The 20195-nt window shown below is 48.9% G+C and overlaps 1 protein-coding gene across 4 annotated transcripts in view; it reads right to left on the reverse strand.

The window, feature by feature from the left end:
- Positions 1-387: 387 nt before the first annotated feature.
- Positions 388-20195, reverse strand: part of LOC144162747 (uncharacterized) — a 93383-nt gene continuing 73575 nt past the window's right edge. For 3 of the 4 annotated variants that reach the window (XM_077693389.1, XM_077693387.1, XM_077693390.1), the window contains exons 2-10: positions 19033-19211; positions 17819-17902; positions 17063-17104; positions 16314-16525; positions 12867-14247; positions 9084-9236; positions 8001-8117; positions 4257-4523; positions 388-3270 (exon numbers count right to left, since the gene is read on the reverse strand). In XM_077693389.1, the coding sequence (XP_077549515.1) occupies positions 3100-3270; positions 4257-4523; positions 8001-8117; positions 9084-9236; positions 12867-14247; positions 16314-16525; positions 17063-17104; positions 17819-17902; positions 19033-19211 (2606 nt within the window). In that variant the 3' untranslated portion in view covers positions 388-3099. The remainder of the gene's footprint in view (positions 3271-4256; positions 4524-8000; positions 8118-9083; positions 9237-12866; positions 14248-16313; positions 16526-17062; positions 17105-17818; positions 17903-19032; positions 19212-20195) is intronic. The other variant, XM_077693388.1, reaches the window with a different exon arrangement.

Here is a 20195-nt window from a genome sequence, read left to right on the forward strand (position 1 = left end):
GCTCCGAGGCAATGTTTTAACACAAACACTCGCAAAGAGTTAATTATCTAGCACGCAGTTTTCCTGGTTATAAGATTCTTGAGCACAAATGGGGGAAGGATTGCTGGCAAAGTTTGTGTCAGGGTAATTGTTCTTCAAGGGAGTGTTTCAAGCGAATGCCTTATTTTGCAACTCGTAATATTGCGCGTGGCAAATTTCTGGTTTGAAGTCAGCTTTAACACGGTTTCCATAAGCGTTACTCAGCGCGAAAAATGCCGAGAAATGGTGGGTTTTGACCAAAAGATGAACCCTGGAAGATCACACCGTTTCAAACAGCAGAGACATCAGCTTTTTAGCATTGCTTGGCAATTGCGCAGTTTCCAGCAGTCGAGGAAAAAACACACAGGGTTGAGTTTGAACGTAATATATTTACATTTTGCTCCATATTTCACATCTAAAGGCACTTTTTCACACAATAGCGTACGTGGGATACAACTCTAGGGCCACTGCTGTATGGAAGAACACCTAGGTGCCATCGCTGACAGACAGGAACCGACCAATGGAAACATTTTTCCCATCACAAGCATTCATGCTCTCTTCAATGCCCTTGAGCAGAGTTCACTTCAACTCTCATGCCTACAACATCTCTCGAGCCTGGCTTAAGTGTTTCGTTCGTCTACCAGCAGAATTGCAAACATATGTCAACACAATGCCCATAGCAGTGCTATTCCCTAGTGCGTAAACCTTCGTACAATACCCTAATAGATCTCTCTTTACTTTACATTGAGTGCAGTACACATTTGAAGGGCCATATGCCAACCTCCTGTGGCCCGGGGCTCAAAAATAGTGCTTTCTTAATAAGCCTGTACACACCGAACTGTACATGGTCACGTGCTAGTGAAACAGCACGCCGCCAGAAGCGACCGCAGCGACCTTTAGGCCAACCATCAAGCATAGTTTGCCGACATTAGAACTTGTCATACTTTGTACAAGCAAGCAAAACACCTTCGATACAAAGAAAAAACAATGCCAGCCCAGATGATCGCCTCTCCCTAGCTTTGGTGCGGTTGCATGTTCGAGAAAAGGAAATGAAACACAAAATAGTAAACAGTAAAAACATAACATTCAGTTGAAAAAATAAATGATGAAAGTGCAAATGCCATGAGTGAAAGGGGAATATTGGAGCATACAATAGCTGAGCAAAGGGCTTTTGATCGTGCTGGAATAAAACATTGAGGTCACACAAACCGACACCAATGCACTCATGCTTACTATATTATCTAGGAGGAGGGGAAAACGTGTGTGCATGGGAGAGCGGGAATGTTTAGTACGCATTTCATTCTTTGTACACAGCTGCTTAATGATACATCCAAGGGGCTGGAGCATGCAATGTTGCGAGTTTAATACTACCTAAGGCTTGTTGCCACGACGCTGCTAGGCGATTTGAACGTTACACTGGAGATTCGTTAATGCACACTAGTCTGCAATACACGGGGTTCCTGTAATTCGGATCTGCACATCCGTTTTATATAAGCAACTCTAAGCAAGCGACAATTTGTGGTTTCATGGACAAATTTAGCAAGCTTCTTAGATTAACCAAAATTTAAAAGCCTCACTAATTTGAGACAACGTCCACACGAAGAGCATAGGGCTAAGGTCGAGGCATTGCGGTACACCCACACGTCGGAGACAGCTTGCTGAAAGTGTACGACAGTGCTTTGAACAACCGTTGTAGTCACATTGGGCTTTCCAAACACAACCAGCTTTAAGAATGAATACAAAGGAAGGCTTGCTTTTGGCATACACCTTCCGCCATTCTCCCCCTCTCCAGTAATGCCAGTATTGCACTCGGAAAGAATGCTGCAAGGCGACTATGAAGCTTTGCTTGACAAGAAGCAGAAGTTCCTTATTGCGTGTATTTTGTAAGGCCTAGATGCTGCCACGCTCGTAGGCTCTTTCTTGAGCATCTTGAACAGCTGCACTATTGGTGTTGTGTACATTTCATTTGCACAGGTGCATAATCGTAGAAGCTGCCGCAACATATTATTGTGCACACTGTTTGCAAGCAGGCATGCGAAGCAGTCAAATTGCTTTGCTTTCTACGACTTCTTTGCATTACTTTACAGTTTGGTCGCTGTGCTGCTAACAGTTTTGTACTCCGAAGGAAATTCTTGCGCAAGTTTTGCAGTTTCTCTGCGATTTGTGTTACGTATGCCAACGGGAATGCAGAGAACGTGCTGTAAAACAGAGCAATACGTTATATTTGCAAGACACCCTGTCATGAGAGTGTAAGGAACCCAGACACGTACAATAACGGTACGTATGTAGAGTGTGCTCGCAACGGTGCTTCCATTTAACCCCCCCTTTTTCTTCCCTCCCCAGATAAAAGACGTGCCAACTTTTGCACACACCTTTCAGACACTTTTGTGCAAAGCATGAAGGTGTTGAGCAGAGAAGAACGGAAAACAAAAGTTTGTATAGCTGTGTTTCCTGCTGTTGCGTGCAGTAGCACCGCCAAGCAAGGGGTAAATACCCGGCACGTTTTGCGACGACGACGAGCTATAAGCGCAGGGTCATATAGCGTCTCGTTGCAGTTACGATCTTTGGCATTGCCTAGCCGTTTCGCACAAACCTCACATTTGCATTACCAGACATATATATCGCGCTTGGCTTTCCAACACCCCTCCGAGGCCAAGCTGGCCACAGTGCCTGAACAGCCTAAAGCAGCAGCGGGAAGCCTGGAGAGCGCCACTGTTTGCAGAACATGTGGGCCTGCATGAGGCACCGAAAACAATAGGATACGCGCAACTGAACAGCATGGAGGGGGGTTGGCAGTTTTGGAACAAGTATGCACGTTACCCGGAAGCCCCTCGCAACAACGAATGACCTCAAGCTTGTTCTGCGTGTTTACAAGCATCATGCTCGCTGAAATCCTCGCGGGCCCGTTGTGTTAGTGCAATGTACAAGAGGGCCTCGGGCTCCGCCGCCACTTCCACAGGCTCGGACTGTTGGGGTCGAGGCTTGACTGTTCTTGATGACGGTCACCGACAGAGAGTACCAGTCACACTTTCAACTTGCACGATGCAAACGTAGTGCCATCGGCTCGTCGGAAAATGGCGGTCACGTCGCGCACGCCCAGTAGTGTCCGTCGTTTTCCACGAGCACGGATTCCGGCCAGCTGCCAAGCTGCCACTCCGGATAGCGGCACACGTAGTCGTCGCTGCCAGTGCGACCGGGCCGGACGATGGTCAGGGTGGTTGCCAGGGCGTAGCCCAACAGGTACAGTTCGGCCTGCACAGAGCGAGAGGAGGGAGGCCGAATTTGTTGGCAACCATGACATTTCCAAGCACCGAGCACAGTTCACGGTGGCAATTTCAGCACATCCTTTGAGTTGCGCTCGAGCCGCGTTATGCGGCAAGACGGAACACATGCAAAGCATTGTGTCCCTTTCTGCCCGCCTGTCTATCTTCAGCAGCCAGAAATTTTTGTAAAAATGATTGCAAAAAAAGTATTTTGGCCAGGTATCCTAACAAACGGCGATTGCAGCAATACATGTACCTAGTATTAGGGGTAGGCATTACCTTTCACCATATTGGGCCATACTGGAAAATTTTACAGGGTAGGTCATAAATGCCCAAATTTTCAACTTCCGCCTGGCCATTTCCTTGTGCAGGTACCTTCATCATGGCGAATGAATCAGAAGCCAGAAGAAGAGTTTACGCAAAAACTTTAGCACGTTAAGCTACACCTCTTTTGGCTCACTGCCCTGTATTCTCACACGCATAACCTAAGGCACATAGAAACAGTAGCGATTTCGCCTTCCTCATTCAAACGGGAAAAAAATCCCAAACATGCTGACAGAGGAGGAAAAATGTGAGGCTTGAGTGCTTTTGCTAACGCTGGAAGCTGTTGCCACAGGTGGCACCTTTTTCAGGTCAACTTCAGTGTCCTTCCGGCGATGGCAGGATTCATATAGATCTCTGCGGCGTCTTTGACCACCTGGTCTAGTGCTGTGCTGTGCTGAGGTCTGTGCTGAGCAGTGAGGCCTCCCACTGCTCCTCGCTCGTAATTTGTAATAAAATGGGGTGCTTTTTAAGAGTTTGAAGGTGTTTTCCTTCACAGGACCAAATCACATGCGGTAGGTCTGCGTATTTATGGCAAAGAGGGCATGGTTAGAGTACTTGTGAAATAATATCAATTGGCCACGTCTCCAAAACTGTGCGAACAAGTGGGATTGTGGTTACTCCCACTTCATTCAGACACCAACACGCAGTTACCTCCGGCACAGGTCGGTCCCTGCCGAGCCGACTGATGCGGTCCGCCAAGTGGCCCTCGGGCGACGTTGACGGCACTTGCGAGAACAGCACGGTCGCGAACATGGGGCAGGGGGCGTCACTGTCCCTCTGCGCCGCCAGCAGCTCGAGCGCCGACTTGAGCATGACAATCTTGATGGCCTCGACCACCTTGGCGTCCAACACGGGGTCCGCGTTGAGCCGGCTCGCCAGCAACGACTCGGGGTTGGCCGTCACCCGCAGCTGGTCCTCCTTTGGCAGGGCAGGAAGGCAAGGCGGGGGCGGATTTATTAAAGAGGCCATGCAGTGAAAACACAAGTTTGGTTCATTCATAAGAGTGCCTCGTTAAAATCATACTGACACCACTTTTAACGCACACTTTGCTCAAATAAGCTACATAATTAGGAACAGGGAATGGCCATGCGACCCACTGGCTCATTTCCCGCAACATAATCTATGATGTCATACCAGCCAGCTCTGCAATTGGCTGAGGCCGGCAAAAGCAAACGCAAATTAGGCAGGGCTTATAAGCTTGCCTAACGAGTTATTGGCGCTTAAATGTAATGCATATTCATTTTACAGCAGCAAGAATGGTGGGGTAAACAATGAAAGTTACGAAATTACACATAAACATAGAAGTACCGATGTGCACTGCTGTTGGTACTGGTCACACTATGATTGCTTTAGCTGCACAGCAGTCCTGGTCAATTGGTGAAAGTGTTGCCTAAATTACCCTGTTTGTCGAGCATACCCCATGTTTCACAAAACGATTACCGTATATTGCCGCATATAAGTCGACTCCTCATATAAGACGACCCCCCCAACTTTAGACCCCCGGATCGCGAAAAAAAAGAGCATACATACGTACCTGCAAAAACGTAAAACGAAACGGGCTGCACTGACGGGAAAAAGAAGAAAATACATTTATTGGGCACACTTTGAATGTTCGCACCGACAACGTTCACGCCGCCGCCGTTTTCGCGAATGTCACAAGAGCGCGCACCATTCACGATGCCGCCGTTATTGCGCACTTGACAAACGCGTCGCGCACCATGCTGTGAGGCAGGCCGTACCACGCGTCGCACACCCACTGTGCCACAGTGCTCAAAGGAGCCCGCTTCACACGCCCCGTCGGTGTCAGCGGTTTGCCGTCCTGCTCCATCCACTCGTTGTAGAGTGCCACCATCCTATCCTTGAAGGGCTTGTTTAAAGCAACGTCGAGAGGCTGGAGAACGGGGGTCAAGCCGCCAGGAATGACCGCCAACTCACACTGGGCGTTCGCCACTGCCCTCTTCACGCGCTCGGTGATGTGCCCACGAAACGAGTCGAGCACCAACAAGCTTTTCGGCTTCAGGAGACCGCCAGGGCGCCGGAGCCAAACGAGGCGGAACCATTCAAGGACGGTCTCCTCAGTGAAAAACCCCTTTTCGTTCACAGCGAACGATCACTTTGGGGGGGAAGGTCTCCTTGGCATTGTTTTGCGCTTAAACACTATGAAGGGAGGAAGTTTGTGGCCATCGGCAGTGCAGCACAACATCACAGTAAATTGGTTGTGCTCGTTGCCCGTCGTCATCACGCGCACTTGCCGCTCCCCTTTAACTGCGACCGTCCGCCTACTTGGCATGTCGAACCAGACGGGGGTCTGATCGGCGTTGCCGATCTGGCCGAGTGTGAAGGCATGCTGCTCCTTCAGTTCAGAAACGAACTCCAGGAAGGCTTCCTTCCTCTCCTCGTACGCGTCGGGTAGCTTCTGGCAAACGGTGGTGCGCCTCCTCAAACTGAGCCCGTTTCGCCTCATGAAGTTGGTAACCCACTTCTTTGACACTTTGAACTCGCTGCGGGCGATCTTCAATTCATTCGCCACACAGCGAGCCTTCCCCTGAATGTCCTCGTAGGACACGCTCAGGCCTTTTTCTCTCTGTTCTTTCACCCACTTCTCCACTTCTTCTTCAACGACAGGATATTTTCCTTCCTTTGGTCCCCGGAAGCACATGCGTGATCCTGCGCACGCGAAAAGCTTGTCCCTTTGTTGCCGCCAACTCCGGATGCATTTTTCCGAAACGCCGTAATGACGCTCCGCTGCCAAGTTGTTGGTGGCCTCGGCATGAAGAATCACTTTACGCTTGAAAGCAGCGCTGTAGCTCTGCCGACGAGTTGGCGGCATTTCGGTGTCGTCCTGTAGCGCGCTTCACAGTGGACTCCGGAGAAGGCTGCCGAGTGCTTCGTAGGCCTATTCGGCGCTATGCGGGATCACGGAAGCCGATCTAGAGCCTGTGCCGAAGCCGAAGCTGATTGCGCTGGTCGCGACCATCGCGACTCGCAAGTTTTCATGGCCGCGTTTTTCATCGCCGTGTTTTCATCGCCGCGTTCGGGCGACGTTTTTAAATTGTAGAACTAAGGTGCAAAAAGGATGTGCAAATCTTTTTAATTATTGACGCTATAGTGCCTATATATATACGGGAAACGTCGCTTGCCAAGGTTTGTTTAAATTTCTCTCCCTTTCCCCCCACCCCCCTAGTTGACTTGGGCTCCGCGTATAAGCCTACCCCCCTAAACTTGGCGTCCCGATTTTTGAAAAAAAAGTCGACTTATATGCGGCAATATACGGTACTTTCTAGCGCAACAAAAACAAGCCAGGAGCAAATACGGTCAAAAACAATGTAACGGCGGACAGTGGTCCGTGGCTGAGTATGGTAGCGCCATCTGGGAGGACTGATGGCAAGCAAGGCTGCAAAGCCGAATGACGCAGAGGAAGTTTGTTTGAATGCGTGCACTTATGACTTCATTGCTGACATCACAAAAACACACGATTTGATGGGAGAATCAAAATTTTAACATAAACTGATTAATTTCTCAGTGAATACGGCGTTATTTGCTGCCGGACAAGCGCTGGGGGCATTATAAAACTCGAAACATTTCGAATAGAACAAACTTGTATTTTGTCTGCATGGCCCCTAATTAAGAGATTCCGGCAGTGTTTGAACACACAAAACAAAGCAGTGATGCAGGAGCACGGATTCTAATTTCCCAGCTGCAAAAAGCATGTTGTACACCTCTTCTGGTTCTGCGAGGAAACCTTTGTCCATGTAATGGCAGCAAAGAGTGCTTAAAACTTCTTGTATTTCAATTTTGAAATTATTTTGGGGAAACACTTTAAAGGAGCCATGAAGATAAAATACAAGTTTGGTTCACGAGAAAGACTGATTCGTCCCAATAACAATGATATTTATTTATATCAAACAAATAATGGAGATGTAAGGTAAACAGACAAAACAGTGGGAACAACCCAGAAACTTTCCGGTAAAATCTCTGAGCATTGCAAAATCTTGTTAAAATGTACAGTGCTGAAGTTTTCAAGTTAATCACAAAGTAAAGGGACAAATAGAACGGTTTATCTGCTAACTACCATGTTCCGATGCCAACTAGCCCAACACCAAGCCTCACTGCAGAATTGTTTTGGTAAATGGCAGCTGCCGACCTAACCAATGCCAAGAAATCTGACACGTAGTGGGGCCTCCAGATTAGGCAGATCATATTACTTGAATGCCAACGTGCAGTTGGCATTGAACTGCTATCTTCTGCAGTGTCATAACCATGGTGCTAGAAAGTATAAAAAGACAATTACTCGGGCAACTGAACCAGGATTTAATCAAGACTCCAATTACCATATGGAGCAAGTAGGGCCCTATCCCTTTGGTCCGCACTACGGCCCTCCAGGACGACACTCACCAGGTCCTGGAGAGATGACAGGCAATCCCAGAAGCCTTGCAGGCTCTGGGTGTACCGCAGCCTCCGATGGAAGGTCCACTTCTCAAGCCAGGGCTTGGACTCTGAGTCGTGGAACCTCTGCAATGCCAGCGTGCCCACACTTAGTTGCTGCTTCTTGCTTCCTGAAGCAGGATTCATCAGTTTCTTTCCATTGGCTTTACACGCAACTTGGTGGTACAAGTATTGTGTACACCAGGAAAAGCAACACTGCATTTTTAAAGTGCTACAGGCTGGGTATCCCGCAAGCTCGTCTGTTCTGAAGAGAACCTATACAAGTTGGGCATTTGTACAAGTTGCGAGTCTCTGACGGCACGTGCGATAAAATCTGAGCCCAAACTCTACATGTGTGATCGTGCGATGTTGTCTAGCTTCAGAAAAGAGATGACTGCATACAATGAACTTCCCTTTTAAACGTGCTTCGCAAAGTCCTGCCTCACAAGAGCGAGTGGCACCGATGATCGTTGTGGCGTGCATATATAATAAACAAAATGTGGCCACTTGTCTTGCTTTCTTTCACACTAACTGTACGAGACTTAAAAAATGATTGCTTGTGGGGTTTAACGCACCGACGCTACGCAGGCGATGAGGCGCGCCGTAGTGGAGAGCTCCAGATTAATTTTGACTACCTGGGGATCTCTAACGTGCGCTGAAATCTCGAACACACGAGCGTTTTCACTTTTTGCCTCCATCAGAAAAGCGGCCGCCATAGTCGGGAATCGAATCCGCGTCCTCGTGCTCAGCAGCACAATGCCTTAGCCACTGCAGCGAGTACTTCAAAAAAAATTATGCATATAAAGGTTGCACCGCTCTAAAAAACATGCTGTAAATAAAATGCTCCTCCTCGGAGTTAAATTTGCTCTTGGAATTGGCAACTCTGCTGAATTACAATGTACCGCATTACGATTGATTGATTAATTGTATAGGGTTTAACGCACCGACTTAACGTAGGCAATGAGGAGCACCGCAGTGAAAGGCTCCGGATTAATTTTTGCTGCCTGGGGATCTTGCCGTGCGCAGTGCTGCATTACGAGCCAGTGGTACTACCTGGTAAACTCCGTTGGCCCCCCTCTGTCCAGCGAGGATGGATCCACCCGTGGCCAGAATCTGGAAGCCGGCTGCTCGGATGGCGGCGTAACCGTCGTTGCGAACCCTTCGCAGGGACCTGACGTCCAGACCGGACAACACTGCTGCGAGGCTCTGAAGATGCAGAGGAGAGGGGACGAGAATAAGCAGGAGCTGCAGCGCAATTGCGGTTGCATGAAACAGCTGCTAGAGACAAGAGTTCTAGCAGTTTTTACACCAGAAAGGTATTGGCAAAGCTTTCTGTCTACACAATGTTAACGGTTATCACTGGAGCATTTCGGCGGCATGGTACATGCGCGTCGGATGTTACAATCGAGCGTTTAAATTGAGTGTTTTTGTAGCTTTTTTTCATTCCTCTCTCTCTTTTTACCGCCACAAACAGTTCCTATGACGGTGCCCAGACCTGTGCATCCATCAGCAACCTGTCAGTCATGTAGATCACGTGACAAAGGCAACCATTGCGAGCGAGTTGCACATGCCGACAAGAGACTAAACAAATCAAAATAAATGCAGCCCCATACGAGGAGAGAAAGTGATCAAAAAACGGTGGTTAAGCGGTAACCTTGAGAGAAGGGATAATACCTGTACTACACGAGCGTTTGAAAGGACATTTCAGTCAAATGACCTTCGAAAGTTCAAATGCCTTTCAAACTGGAAGGAGCTCCAATCTACACGACAATTCCCAAAGGCAGTTGAAAGCGTCCGCATTCACGCGCCATGTTTTGGTGTCGCCACTGCTGCTGCCCTGTTTTGTTACGACAAAAATTTAATCATTAAGTTAAAATGAGGAAAAAAAAAAAAATAGTGATCAAATTGAAAACCTACAAGCGCGCATAAAACATACGCTGACAGCCAGTTTTTTTTTTTTTCGCAGCGCCGGTGTTGAGAGCACCAAGTTACCTTGTGATCGTAGGGCAAGTGATAGAAAACAAAAACAAGTGAGAAACTATGAAGATCGTGTGCTTTACGCCCCAATTTTCACTCGTAAAAAATTGTTTTTGTAATTACGGCATGCAGACACTGCTCCCAAGAGTATGACCATTCGCGTTTCAAAGGCCTCTGAGAACCTCAAAGGTCGTTGGTGGTGCTCCTTTGACTCAAATGGCATTTCAACCAAAGGCCTTTGAAAAACGTCGTGTAGCAGCTCAAAGGTGAGTCAAACGACATTCGACTCAAAGACCTTTGAAATGCTTGTGTAGCATGGGTATAACACACACAGATTGCCCAAAAAGATTACAGCGATCCCACGTGCTTACAGGCTGAGAGTCTTCACAACAACTGCCGTTTTACCTACAGCAATTTAAACGAAGACGTCAACTCATTAATGCAAATTACGTGAAGCAGTGCTGCGCACCATTTGATAGATTAAAAGTGCATTATCACAGCACTGAAAGGCAAGTTTAGTGTAAGTTACACTCGGCATTCTCAAAATACCGGCCCTGGACCGTCCGCGAGCAGTTAAAAGTACCGCCTTCATACCAGAACCTCCGTATGAATACAAGGGAAAAATTGAGCTCTGAATGGCATCCTGGGCAGACCATGGTCGGTCTGGGACTACTACAGTTAAACCTCGTTATAACGAGACGGGCTATAACGAAATAATGGATATAACGAGCAAATCGTAATTCCCCTTGAAAGTGCCCATAGAAGCCAATGTATTTAAAACCTCGTTTTAACGAGGTAAAATTTGCCCGTTACGGGATACAACGAACAAATTTCGTCGAGAAATCAAATTTTGAGCTAATTTTACAATAGTGCGCAACGCGGATTTGAGACAGTGCGCGACGCGGCAACTGTATTAGCAGTTCAAAACTCCTGCCACGCGCGCAAAGCTGGATGGCGCGCCGTGCGGACGTTGCGCCCGCGAAGTCATTCCCACCCTCCTTTCGCTGCGCACGGCATGCAGACAATGGGGCCCTTCGATTTAGTCTCGGACTCGCCGCGGGCTCCCCGAGAAGCAGTCCGACGTTCGATTTTCCCATGTATCGCTATGGCTTCCGGGAATCTTCAGACTACCCGCGGACTATCCGCGGTGAGTCCGAGAAGAGCCCCAATGCACATGGCGCACGCGGTTGCGTCGCCTTCCTCTCTTCCCTCCTCCCCTGTTCGTATCGCCGACGTCGCTGCGTAGCTGTGCGCGCGTGGGTTTTGGCAGTCTTTATCATCGTACTGCCCGCGTGATTCCAACAACGTGAGTGCGACAGGCGGGAAGCGAAAGCGAAAGACTATCACGCTTGAACAGAAGACGGCTATGATAAAAGCCGGCGCATCGGGCGCGAAGGGAGGTAAGGTGCACTCCGTGGTAAGGTGGCAAGAGACTTTGACGTGTGGACGAGTACGCCGCCCACCATCGGGAGCAACCGAGTCCATCGTCAGCGCTGTTGCACGTGGCGTGAAAGGAGGCGCTAAGGACGGCGTCGGAGGCACTAGATGCGGTGGACGTGCTGCGCCGCAGCTGAGCGAGCCATCGCTCGCATCAGGAAGGTGCATCAACGTCCAATTACGGACTTCGTATCCAAGTCTGTTTGAAATACGAGTTTTGAACTGCAATAAAGTAGGTTCGTAACTTTTCCTTTTTACCTCCGCAATGTGTTTATTTTACTGACTACCGCACGCGGCAAGATGCTATTTCGCCCGCTTTTTGTTTTAGGATGATTTTAGGTAACTACAATGCATAATATTTGCAGTAAATGTCGGCTACGGCTATAACGAAATATTGGCTATAACGAGCAAATCGCGGCGCCCCTTCAATTTCGTTATAACGAGGTTTAACTGTAAATAAAGAAGACTTATTGTGGTTGCACGCACAATTTCACGTTGAATGACTAGTTCAAAATCAAATCAGTGCTTGATGTACTTGAGTTACACCTATGATTGTAAGACATTCCGTAGTGGAGAGCTAAATTTAGGCCACCAGAAGATACGTAACATGTATTTCGCCATCGTAACAATTACACCCTCCACAGCTGGCGACTTTGCATATAAAAGCGCAGCGACTAAACTGCTGCTACAGACAATAAACTACACTGAAATTTCTCATTTTCTTCCTCATGGTGCTGCTGATAAATATGCTGCTGGCAACTTCAAAAGCACTTTCATGACAATTCTAATTCCTGGTTCCATTACAAGAGAGCCACTCAAAACTATTCAGGAAACAGATTCCCATCGACATAAAAAAGATTAAGTTTGGATGTGCAAATTACAAGATATCATGTGAAAGCAGCATACGCTTCTCTGAATAAAGTGTCCTCCGATACACCACTGTGAGTATGCACTGCTATTTGCTAGAATAACTGAAAAATCTCAGGTACATGCTGAAGCTTATGCCTAACGTTGAGGTCTTATGTTGTGAACTCGCACTAGTAGCTTAGTTCTTTTTCAAATGTGTACAGTTGACGACATTGTACATCAAAGCACGATGCTGGCCTGTTGGGTAACCTATACCTAGAGACATGCCAAAATGGCGAACTCACTGCACGTACCAGTTGACAAGGTTAGACCTCGAAATGTGATGCTAAGTCTAATGTCAGGTCGTCGCATACCTGCATTGCCCTCTAGGTGCTGCATGTCAACATTTGTGCAAGCGACTTAAAAATCAGAAGACACAGGACGCCGCGCATATGAGGCTTCGCTAACCATGTTTTAGGAGCTTCTCGTGAAACTGTCAGAGGTTATCCAATAGCGATTTGGTCTTTTGGTCTGCCTTTGATAACGCACACGATGATGCAACGAAACACACGCTACCTTTTCAGCGCCATCAGAGCGTCCGTGCCTGTTCTTGTGACACAAGCCAAGGATATAGTCCGCCAGGGAGACCCTGTCTTCAACACTAACAAACGGTCCGTCATCAGACTCAGATTCCGACACTGTGTGGTCCCTCCGCACATCCATCAGATCATTTCCATTGGTGTCCATAGAAGCGTCCCTGTCGCTGCTCGCCGCAAATGAAGCAAACTCCGACGCACTGCTCGGACTTGGAGTGTTCTCCTCCGGCACCGTGGTCATCTTGTTCAAAGGAATGGGCTCATGCTTCGTGGGCCCCAACGCGACAGCACAGTCCCGCTCCGACTCCGGCAGCGACTGGTCCACCGGCAGAGTCTGGCTCCGCACCAGCTGCCGCTTCCACGACTCTGACTCCGTGTAGAGGATCCGCTGGATCTGTTCCCGAAGCGTACCCGCCGAGCCCTGGATGTTGCCACTGCTGTGCCGACGGACCACACCAAGCACGCCCTGAGGCGGTCCGACGTCGCCGGTCTCGGAGAGCTCGCTGAGCCCGCCAAAGTCCGTCGAGTCCGACCCTCGGCGCTCTTCGAGCCGTTTCGACAGGTTTAGGGAGTCCCACTCCAGGCTGGGCCCCGAAGATTCTTTTGCCAGCCTCTCGCTGTCCGACTCCAGCGAGTTGCCGAAGTCGCTGCCGCTGTCCAGGTGGTCGCTCGCGTTGCGGATGCTTCCGCGACGCTGGGCGCCGGCCTTGGCGGAGTCGTCCAGCACGACGTCATAGTTCTGCGGCAGCTTCTGGAACACGCGGAGGCTGACCAAATCGGCATCGAGGTCGAGCAGCTCCTGCTTGGTGTCGTGCAGGATGGTCTCGATCTTGTCGATCGTCTCGAATGCCTCACAGGGGACGCGGTGGGGCGCCTGCGCCTGCTCGAAGATGCTCAAGTCCGATGCCTCGCTGTCTGCGGAAAGCTGCCGCGAGTGGGAGTTGCGGAGCCGCAGCAAGGCAGAGTCCGAGACCATGCCGCCGTTGCCGCCGACGGAGAACTCATCCGTCTCTTCGTCCTGGCTGTCGGCGACACGCGACGAGATCAGTTCCTCCGTGCGCCGGTTCCGCTCGCTCAGCGAGCCGATGCTGAAGTTAGCGAGCAGGGAGACGGTGTCGTTGGTGGCCCACGGAGTCGTGGACTCGCCTCCGCCCTCGTACGAGAGCGAGTCCAGCAGGCCTTCGGGGTCCTGGGAGATGGAGTCGTCGGAGAGCGGCGCTCGGTCTTCGTTGTTGTTGTTGTTGTGCTTCTTGATCGATGATGCGAAGTCGCCCGAACCGCTGCCCGCTTTCGGAGGCGAGGCTGCCTTTGGGTTGGACTTGTTCTGGCGCGCAGACCGGTTCTCTTCCAATTTTGTTTTCCTGTAAGAATGAAACAGTGTGCTTTTTTTTAGGACAGAAAATTTAGGCCTAAGCAGAAGTAAATACAGCCCAGCTTGCTTATAACAACCACATCGGGAAACGCAAAACAGTGTTATATCTGTTTTTCGCTATATCTGGACATAAAATATATGTATACATATGGTAACGAGAAACGAAGCTTTGTTTGTTATAGCCGGGATTTCGTTCAAACCGGGTTTGCTGTAAGAGGGCTACACTGTACTCGTTTTCCAAGACAGTTTTGTGCTGCCACTCAAGCTTTAGGAAACAAAGCGTCGCCCCAAGTACCGTACTTACCCGATTCTAACGCGCACCTTTTTTCTGCAAAAATAGCCCGAAAAATCGCATGCGCGTTAGAATCGGGTACAAAACTACAGTGGCTAGAATTCTAGCCCCTGTAACAAAACCGAAACTGCCGAAACAGCTGAAATTTCGTTCCACCCATCGCCATCGCCATCTCAAAATGGCGCCAAAGCTTTTAGCAACCATTTTTCGTATCTAGGTGCCTAGGCGTTTGTTTCGGCGTTCACACAAATCGTCAAATTATTCCACTTGCGTGTTTGATAACAGTAATTGGCAGCAGCGGCAACGAAGGTGCGCCGCTTCCGCGGCTTACGAGCGGCTCCCAGCGTTCTCAACGAGCGGTTGGGCATGCGAGGGCTCGTGGGTTGGGCTCGCGGGATGGCCGTGCGAGGCGTGGGCCACAATCCCATCGAACATGGTTGAACGTACGTTCAGAAGTATGGCATCGCGAACGCGCTTGACGGCACCAATGACGAGATGTTGCGGTCAGCGGAAGGCGACAAGGAGCTCTCGGAGAGCGACGAGGAGTGAGATGCGAGAGATTACTTCGGGAAATAAATCGCCCTTTTCTCTCGCATTCGTTTTTCTTGCTCACAAAGTTCCTTGCGCGTTACAAATGGAGGTGCAAGTTTTTTCGGTTTTTTTGCCTGGAAAATCGGGTGCGCGTTAGAATCGGGTAATTACGGTACTGCACAGGTATGTGACAACAAAGCTACTCTCAGCTGTACAAAAATTTTCCAGCACTGCGCCTTTTTTAGCTTTTTGTTCAAAACTTCTAGTGTGAACATGTCTGCTTTGCGACCTTCTGCGCAACCTGTTCCCTTATACCCGTCACACGGGCACTTTCAACTGTGACTAAAGTGAATCGCGATCAAGTTTTTGAGCGCGCTCGACGCACTGCCGCGCTACGCGGCACGTTTCAATCGCGATCGAGAAGTCGCACCGGTTGCACTCGTGTATGCCAGGTGACGCTAAAAATGTACTTGCAGCCGGCATCTGGTAACTTCTCGTGGTCGTAGGTATACGTAACTACGTAAATGTTACCGCACGCTTGTTTGGGTCAAGTTATTTCACACAATTTGTGGCGTTACTTGGAGTGGTCACCGTCCGTGCCATTACTGAGTGCGGACGAGAGTATCGCCGCTTTCGTTCGATCGCGCTTGGAAGCCTCAATGGAACTAGGATTGAGTTTGAGCGGGATCGGGCTCACTCGCGATTGAAACTGCCGTGTAGCAGCAGCGCCCGATCCGGATTGAGCTCGATCGTAACTGAAAGTGCCCGTGTGACAGTGGTATCAGCTGCACATATATGCTCGAAAAAGCACAAAGTGTGATCACTGTACAGTACACATCTATCTATGCACAACCATGTGCATGTGCAGCATTCATGGAAATGCAGCTTTCCCTCCCTCCATCTCCCAAGTGCCTTTTCCATTTTGTCCTCCCCAGTAAGTCTTGGGATTATTTTCCATTCTAGCATTTCTCACTTGCCTACTTTCACGATTCTTTATTTGCTCCTACACTTCTTCCACCTCCATGCGCCCTCAAACACACTACTGCTCGGCACTTCCTCTAGTGTCACTAACTGCGAAAGTGCTACTTCTGGCAAATACTATTTGCCACTTCGTACATTAGAAACAACCACGCTGTAAAAAGCAGAGTGTGATGATGCTACTTTGGACAACTGCTCCCGGCTGCTTCGGAGATTCCCAACAAATGCAACCCCGGTGAACGGCCCACACCCACCTGTTGCGATGGTGCAAGCCGCCACCGCTGCTGTGGCCCTTCCGCGCGATGTTGAGCGGCGTCGACGACTTGGGCAGCGAGCTTCCCTCGAAGCGCACGTCCCCCGACTGGTTGTCGAAGCGCACGGGCTCGTACGGGTTGCTCGACGTCACCCCCATGTCCCAGATGTCCTCGTCGCTCAGGAAACCGCCGCCGCAGCTTGAGCTGCCGTCCTGCAAGCCACAGCCAAGCCAAATCCAATCCCGAGGATGTAAGGACGGGAGAAAGGGGGAATGTTGGGAATTGAGCTGGTTGGGACCTCGCTAAGTGCGTCAGATATTGTCATGCCATGACTGTCCAGTGCTTTCACCGTCTCTGTGAATCATGAGCTGGTCCATTTTCTCGAAAAATGCAATTTGCCCAACGTTGGCGCACAATAACTTTTGGCTAATTTTTGGCAATCCTTCGGAATAACACAATGCATGCCACCTATTAAGGTTTCTAGACTCATCTTGCACTCAACATTGGTTAATTCCATTTTCCCAATTTAATAAGACCTGCTGGTCCCCGAAATGGTATATCAATTACTAGTCGTCCAGGTAGGGTCGAATTATTCAGGGTCGACTTTTATCATACCAAAGGGACATGAGTGCACTCCACTGAACAAATCGTGCAGGATAAATAAATAAATAATAAAAAAAGGGTTAGCAGTGCTGAAGCATGCTGCGAGGGCAAAGGAAGGGAGTGCGTAAACGAAATCATACACATACACATTTTTTCTCAGCTTGGGCATGCTCAGTCACAGGCTTGGGCTGAAAAAAGCAAGGGGGCACACAAAGCAGGGCGTTGCGCTAAATGCGTACAAGCAAACAAAAAACTACAAACACTACAAACTATGTCACTAAAATCGTGGACCAATCATCATTTGGTACCACGAATCGTTTAGCATATTTAAGGCAAAAAAAAAAAAAAAAAAAAAAAAAAAGGAACGGCACAAGACTGAAACCTTAAGCACAGGCTGCAAGCACAGGCAACTTATACAATCACCCATCCCACGCTATGACAGAATGAAGAAAGGGGAATTTTTCGAGGATCTATCCCAAGGCGCAATTGTGTCTCTAAAGATACTTTTGTTCTTTAAGTTTCTTTTTTTTCATCCATCTCGAACAAAGGCCGATGCTACGCACTTGGGAGGTTAACTAGCTGAGACAATGCTCTCGACAGCTTGCACGTCGAAAACAGATGGGATTTTGGAAAAACACTTTCGTCTCAATCGTGTTCCCTTATTGCTGCTTTTCACACAACTTTGGCTACTCCATGCCTATGTACACATGTATCCACCTTTTGCAACGCACACTTTTTGAGGAGTCGAAAGCACGCAAGCAGCTGCACTAGATTTCTAAAGGCATAAGCTACCAAAAGAAAGCACAGCACATGAGAGCGCTTTCTGGCAATGAAATACGTGCAGCAAAAGCAAAGGGCAGGGAACAGCTCAACACAGGCCAAGAGGGTTGGGACACACTCACAATATCTCCGAATGATGCCTGGCTGGTGTCCTGAAGCGATGACTCCGTGATATCAGATTCATTGTCGCTTTCTAGACAGCGTTCCTGGGTTGGGGGGAGGGGTGTAACAGTTTAGGACGTTACTTTTCGCAATAAATACTCGCGTGCCACCCACAACGTGCAGAATAGCAGCCTTCTTTAAATATACATGCAGTTATAAATCTACCCAGAGGCCATTGCAATGGTTGACATTCTATGCACTGAAGAAAGGAGGAGAAAAAAAAAAAAAACTTTCCCTTGCTTGTGTCGGCCAAATCTCGCGACAAATCCTGCAAGGCACGTTCTTTCTCCCTGTTCTTCAACTGAGTCCATGCAAACACACCAAATGACCCAGACTTCCCTTTGGCAGAACGAGAACCTTGCGCCTACGACTCCAGCAAAACTTTACCCTCTCTTGACCACAGCAAAACCCATCAATGGCTATTTCGAATGTCAGTGTGTCAGCTGATATTCCATTACAAAGAGATACTTAATAACCCTGCGATGTGGGTCGCTAACTGCCCAGTCTAGGGAAACTTGCAGTTTGCTAAAAATAGCCTGACTTTGGATGAAGTACATCTAGTGGTTTGTGAATGTGCGCACCAAGATAACAGTTCGGGAATCATTTGCTCACAAAATTTCCTAAGAAAGGCTGACTGATGCACATCAGCCACCGCTAGCAGGGAAGCAAATTAAGCACATCCGACGGTCAATGCCACATCCAACTCCATCCTGTCTGCAGCGGACTTGGCATTCTGGTTCAAACAGCCCCACTTCCCAGTTACGACACTCAATTACAACAGGTGAAGGGAGTCGGCCCATTTCTTGCTGCCCTCTGCTACAGTAACTTCGTGCAGAGCTCCGAGATCAGCGCCGTCTGAAGAGGCACTCTAACAGCCCTGAGCAGAAAGAAATAGCTTGTGTTGTGTTGTCTGCTTCTCACTAATGGGAGCATACGACACAAGTTTTCTTCAATTTATCATTTTTTTGTTGCCCACAGTGTTTTTATTGTGAGAGCAGTCCCGGACTGCCCACAGGCCAATAAGAGAGTCCAACAAACACTGCCGTCAAGGAACATAGTTGCCCGTGCATCTGGTGCCACCATTGGCTGCTGTCCCCCCATCCACCTTCCCTATTGGTCAATGCATGCTATAGCTTCCCCAGAGCCAGTCAAGCGGAGTAAGGCCGCAGCCCACCTGAATGCCTCCACCATGTCGGCCGTCCGAAATCCAGTTGCGCACATGCGCCTTCCGCAGCGACACAGTCTCCCGCTTGGACTTCTTGCGCTTCCGGAACCGCTGCCGCAGCTGGCAGTAGAGCTTGTAGCAGACAAAGGAGCCGACGCCCAGGAGGAGGATGACGCTAGTGGTGCGGACTGTGCAGCGGGGAGGGAGAAGAACAGATTGGAGTTCTACTAGAGTTCTACAATATTTCTACGACACCTCTATTAGAGCCTCCCAAAGGTTCTGAGTACAGCGACCCACCGACAAATTGAAAGCCCCGTGACTGCCGACAGGCAGCATCAAAGCAACCACAAGGGCAACAAATTTGTGTCACATGAGCACGGGCTGGCAACAACTTCGCTTTTGAAGGTGTTGCATGCGCAGCAAACCTGTCTGTCAACCGAGCATGCGCTAGCTTTGACTCTGCTCGCTAAACCAACCACTGACTATCGAAGCATTTGAGCGAACAGATTACGGTACTCTGAAAACCTTCCAGTGAGTAAGTTGTATGCAAGTGAAGTGTTGCCTTGTGAAGGCTGCTTTCGAGGCATACAAGTTGAACACCCTTATACACGTGCTTACACATTCAAGCTCTTCACGAGCCAAAACGGAGCTTAGACATTGAGGCCCACCAAAGCGGAAATGTTCAAGTTAACTCGAGCCATTTAAAACAGGCAGTAAATGTTGTGTGCAGCCACATTTTTGTATTATCCCTCCGTCAAAAATACGGCCACGTGAGCTGAGAGCAACTGTGACAATTACTTTAGCCTCTGAAAACCATTAAGTGCACCGGTAAAATAGAAGCCTATTGCTGTTCCCTTACATGGTTTGGAAACAGCGAGTGGTCAGAAATTCAGTTATGCACGACACATTCTAGGTACATCTATGTACAATTCTGCGTACATCTAGAAGGTAAGCATGAAAGATGCATTCCCAGCCCCATATCAAACAGAATAACAACATTTATGCTCACGGGGGGCATAGCAATTGATTACATTTGCTGTAAACATAGTGAGTGAGTCAGGAGGCTTACTGGATGAATGGGATGCTGACACAGATTTCATTGCAGCAGACAAGCCTATTGTTACAAGCATATGCCACGTAGCGGGCACTGAAGACTCGTTTAAAGCCAACAT

The sequence above is a fragment of the Haemaphysalis longicornis genome, unplaced genomic scaffold (assembly GCF_048455015.1).
Source record: "Haemaphysalis longicornis isolate Haplotype H1 unplaced genomic scaffold, Haemaphysalis longicornis Haplotype H1 scaffold_12, whole genome shotgun sequence".
Lineage (NCBI taxonomy): Eukaryota > Metazoa > Arthropoda > Arachnida > Ixodida > Ixodidae > Haemaphysalis > Haemaphysalis longicornis.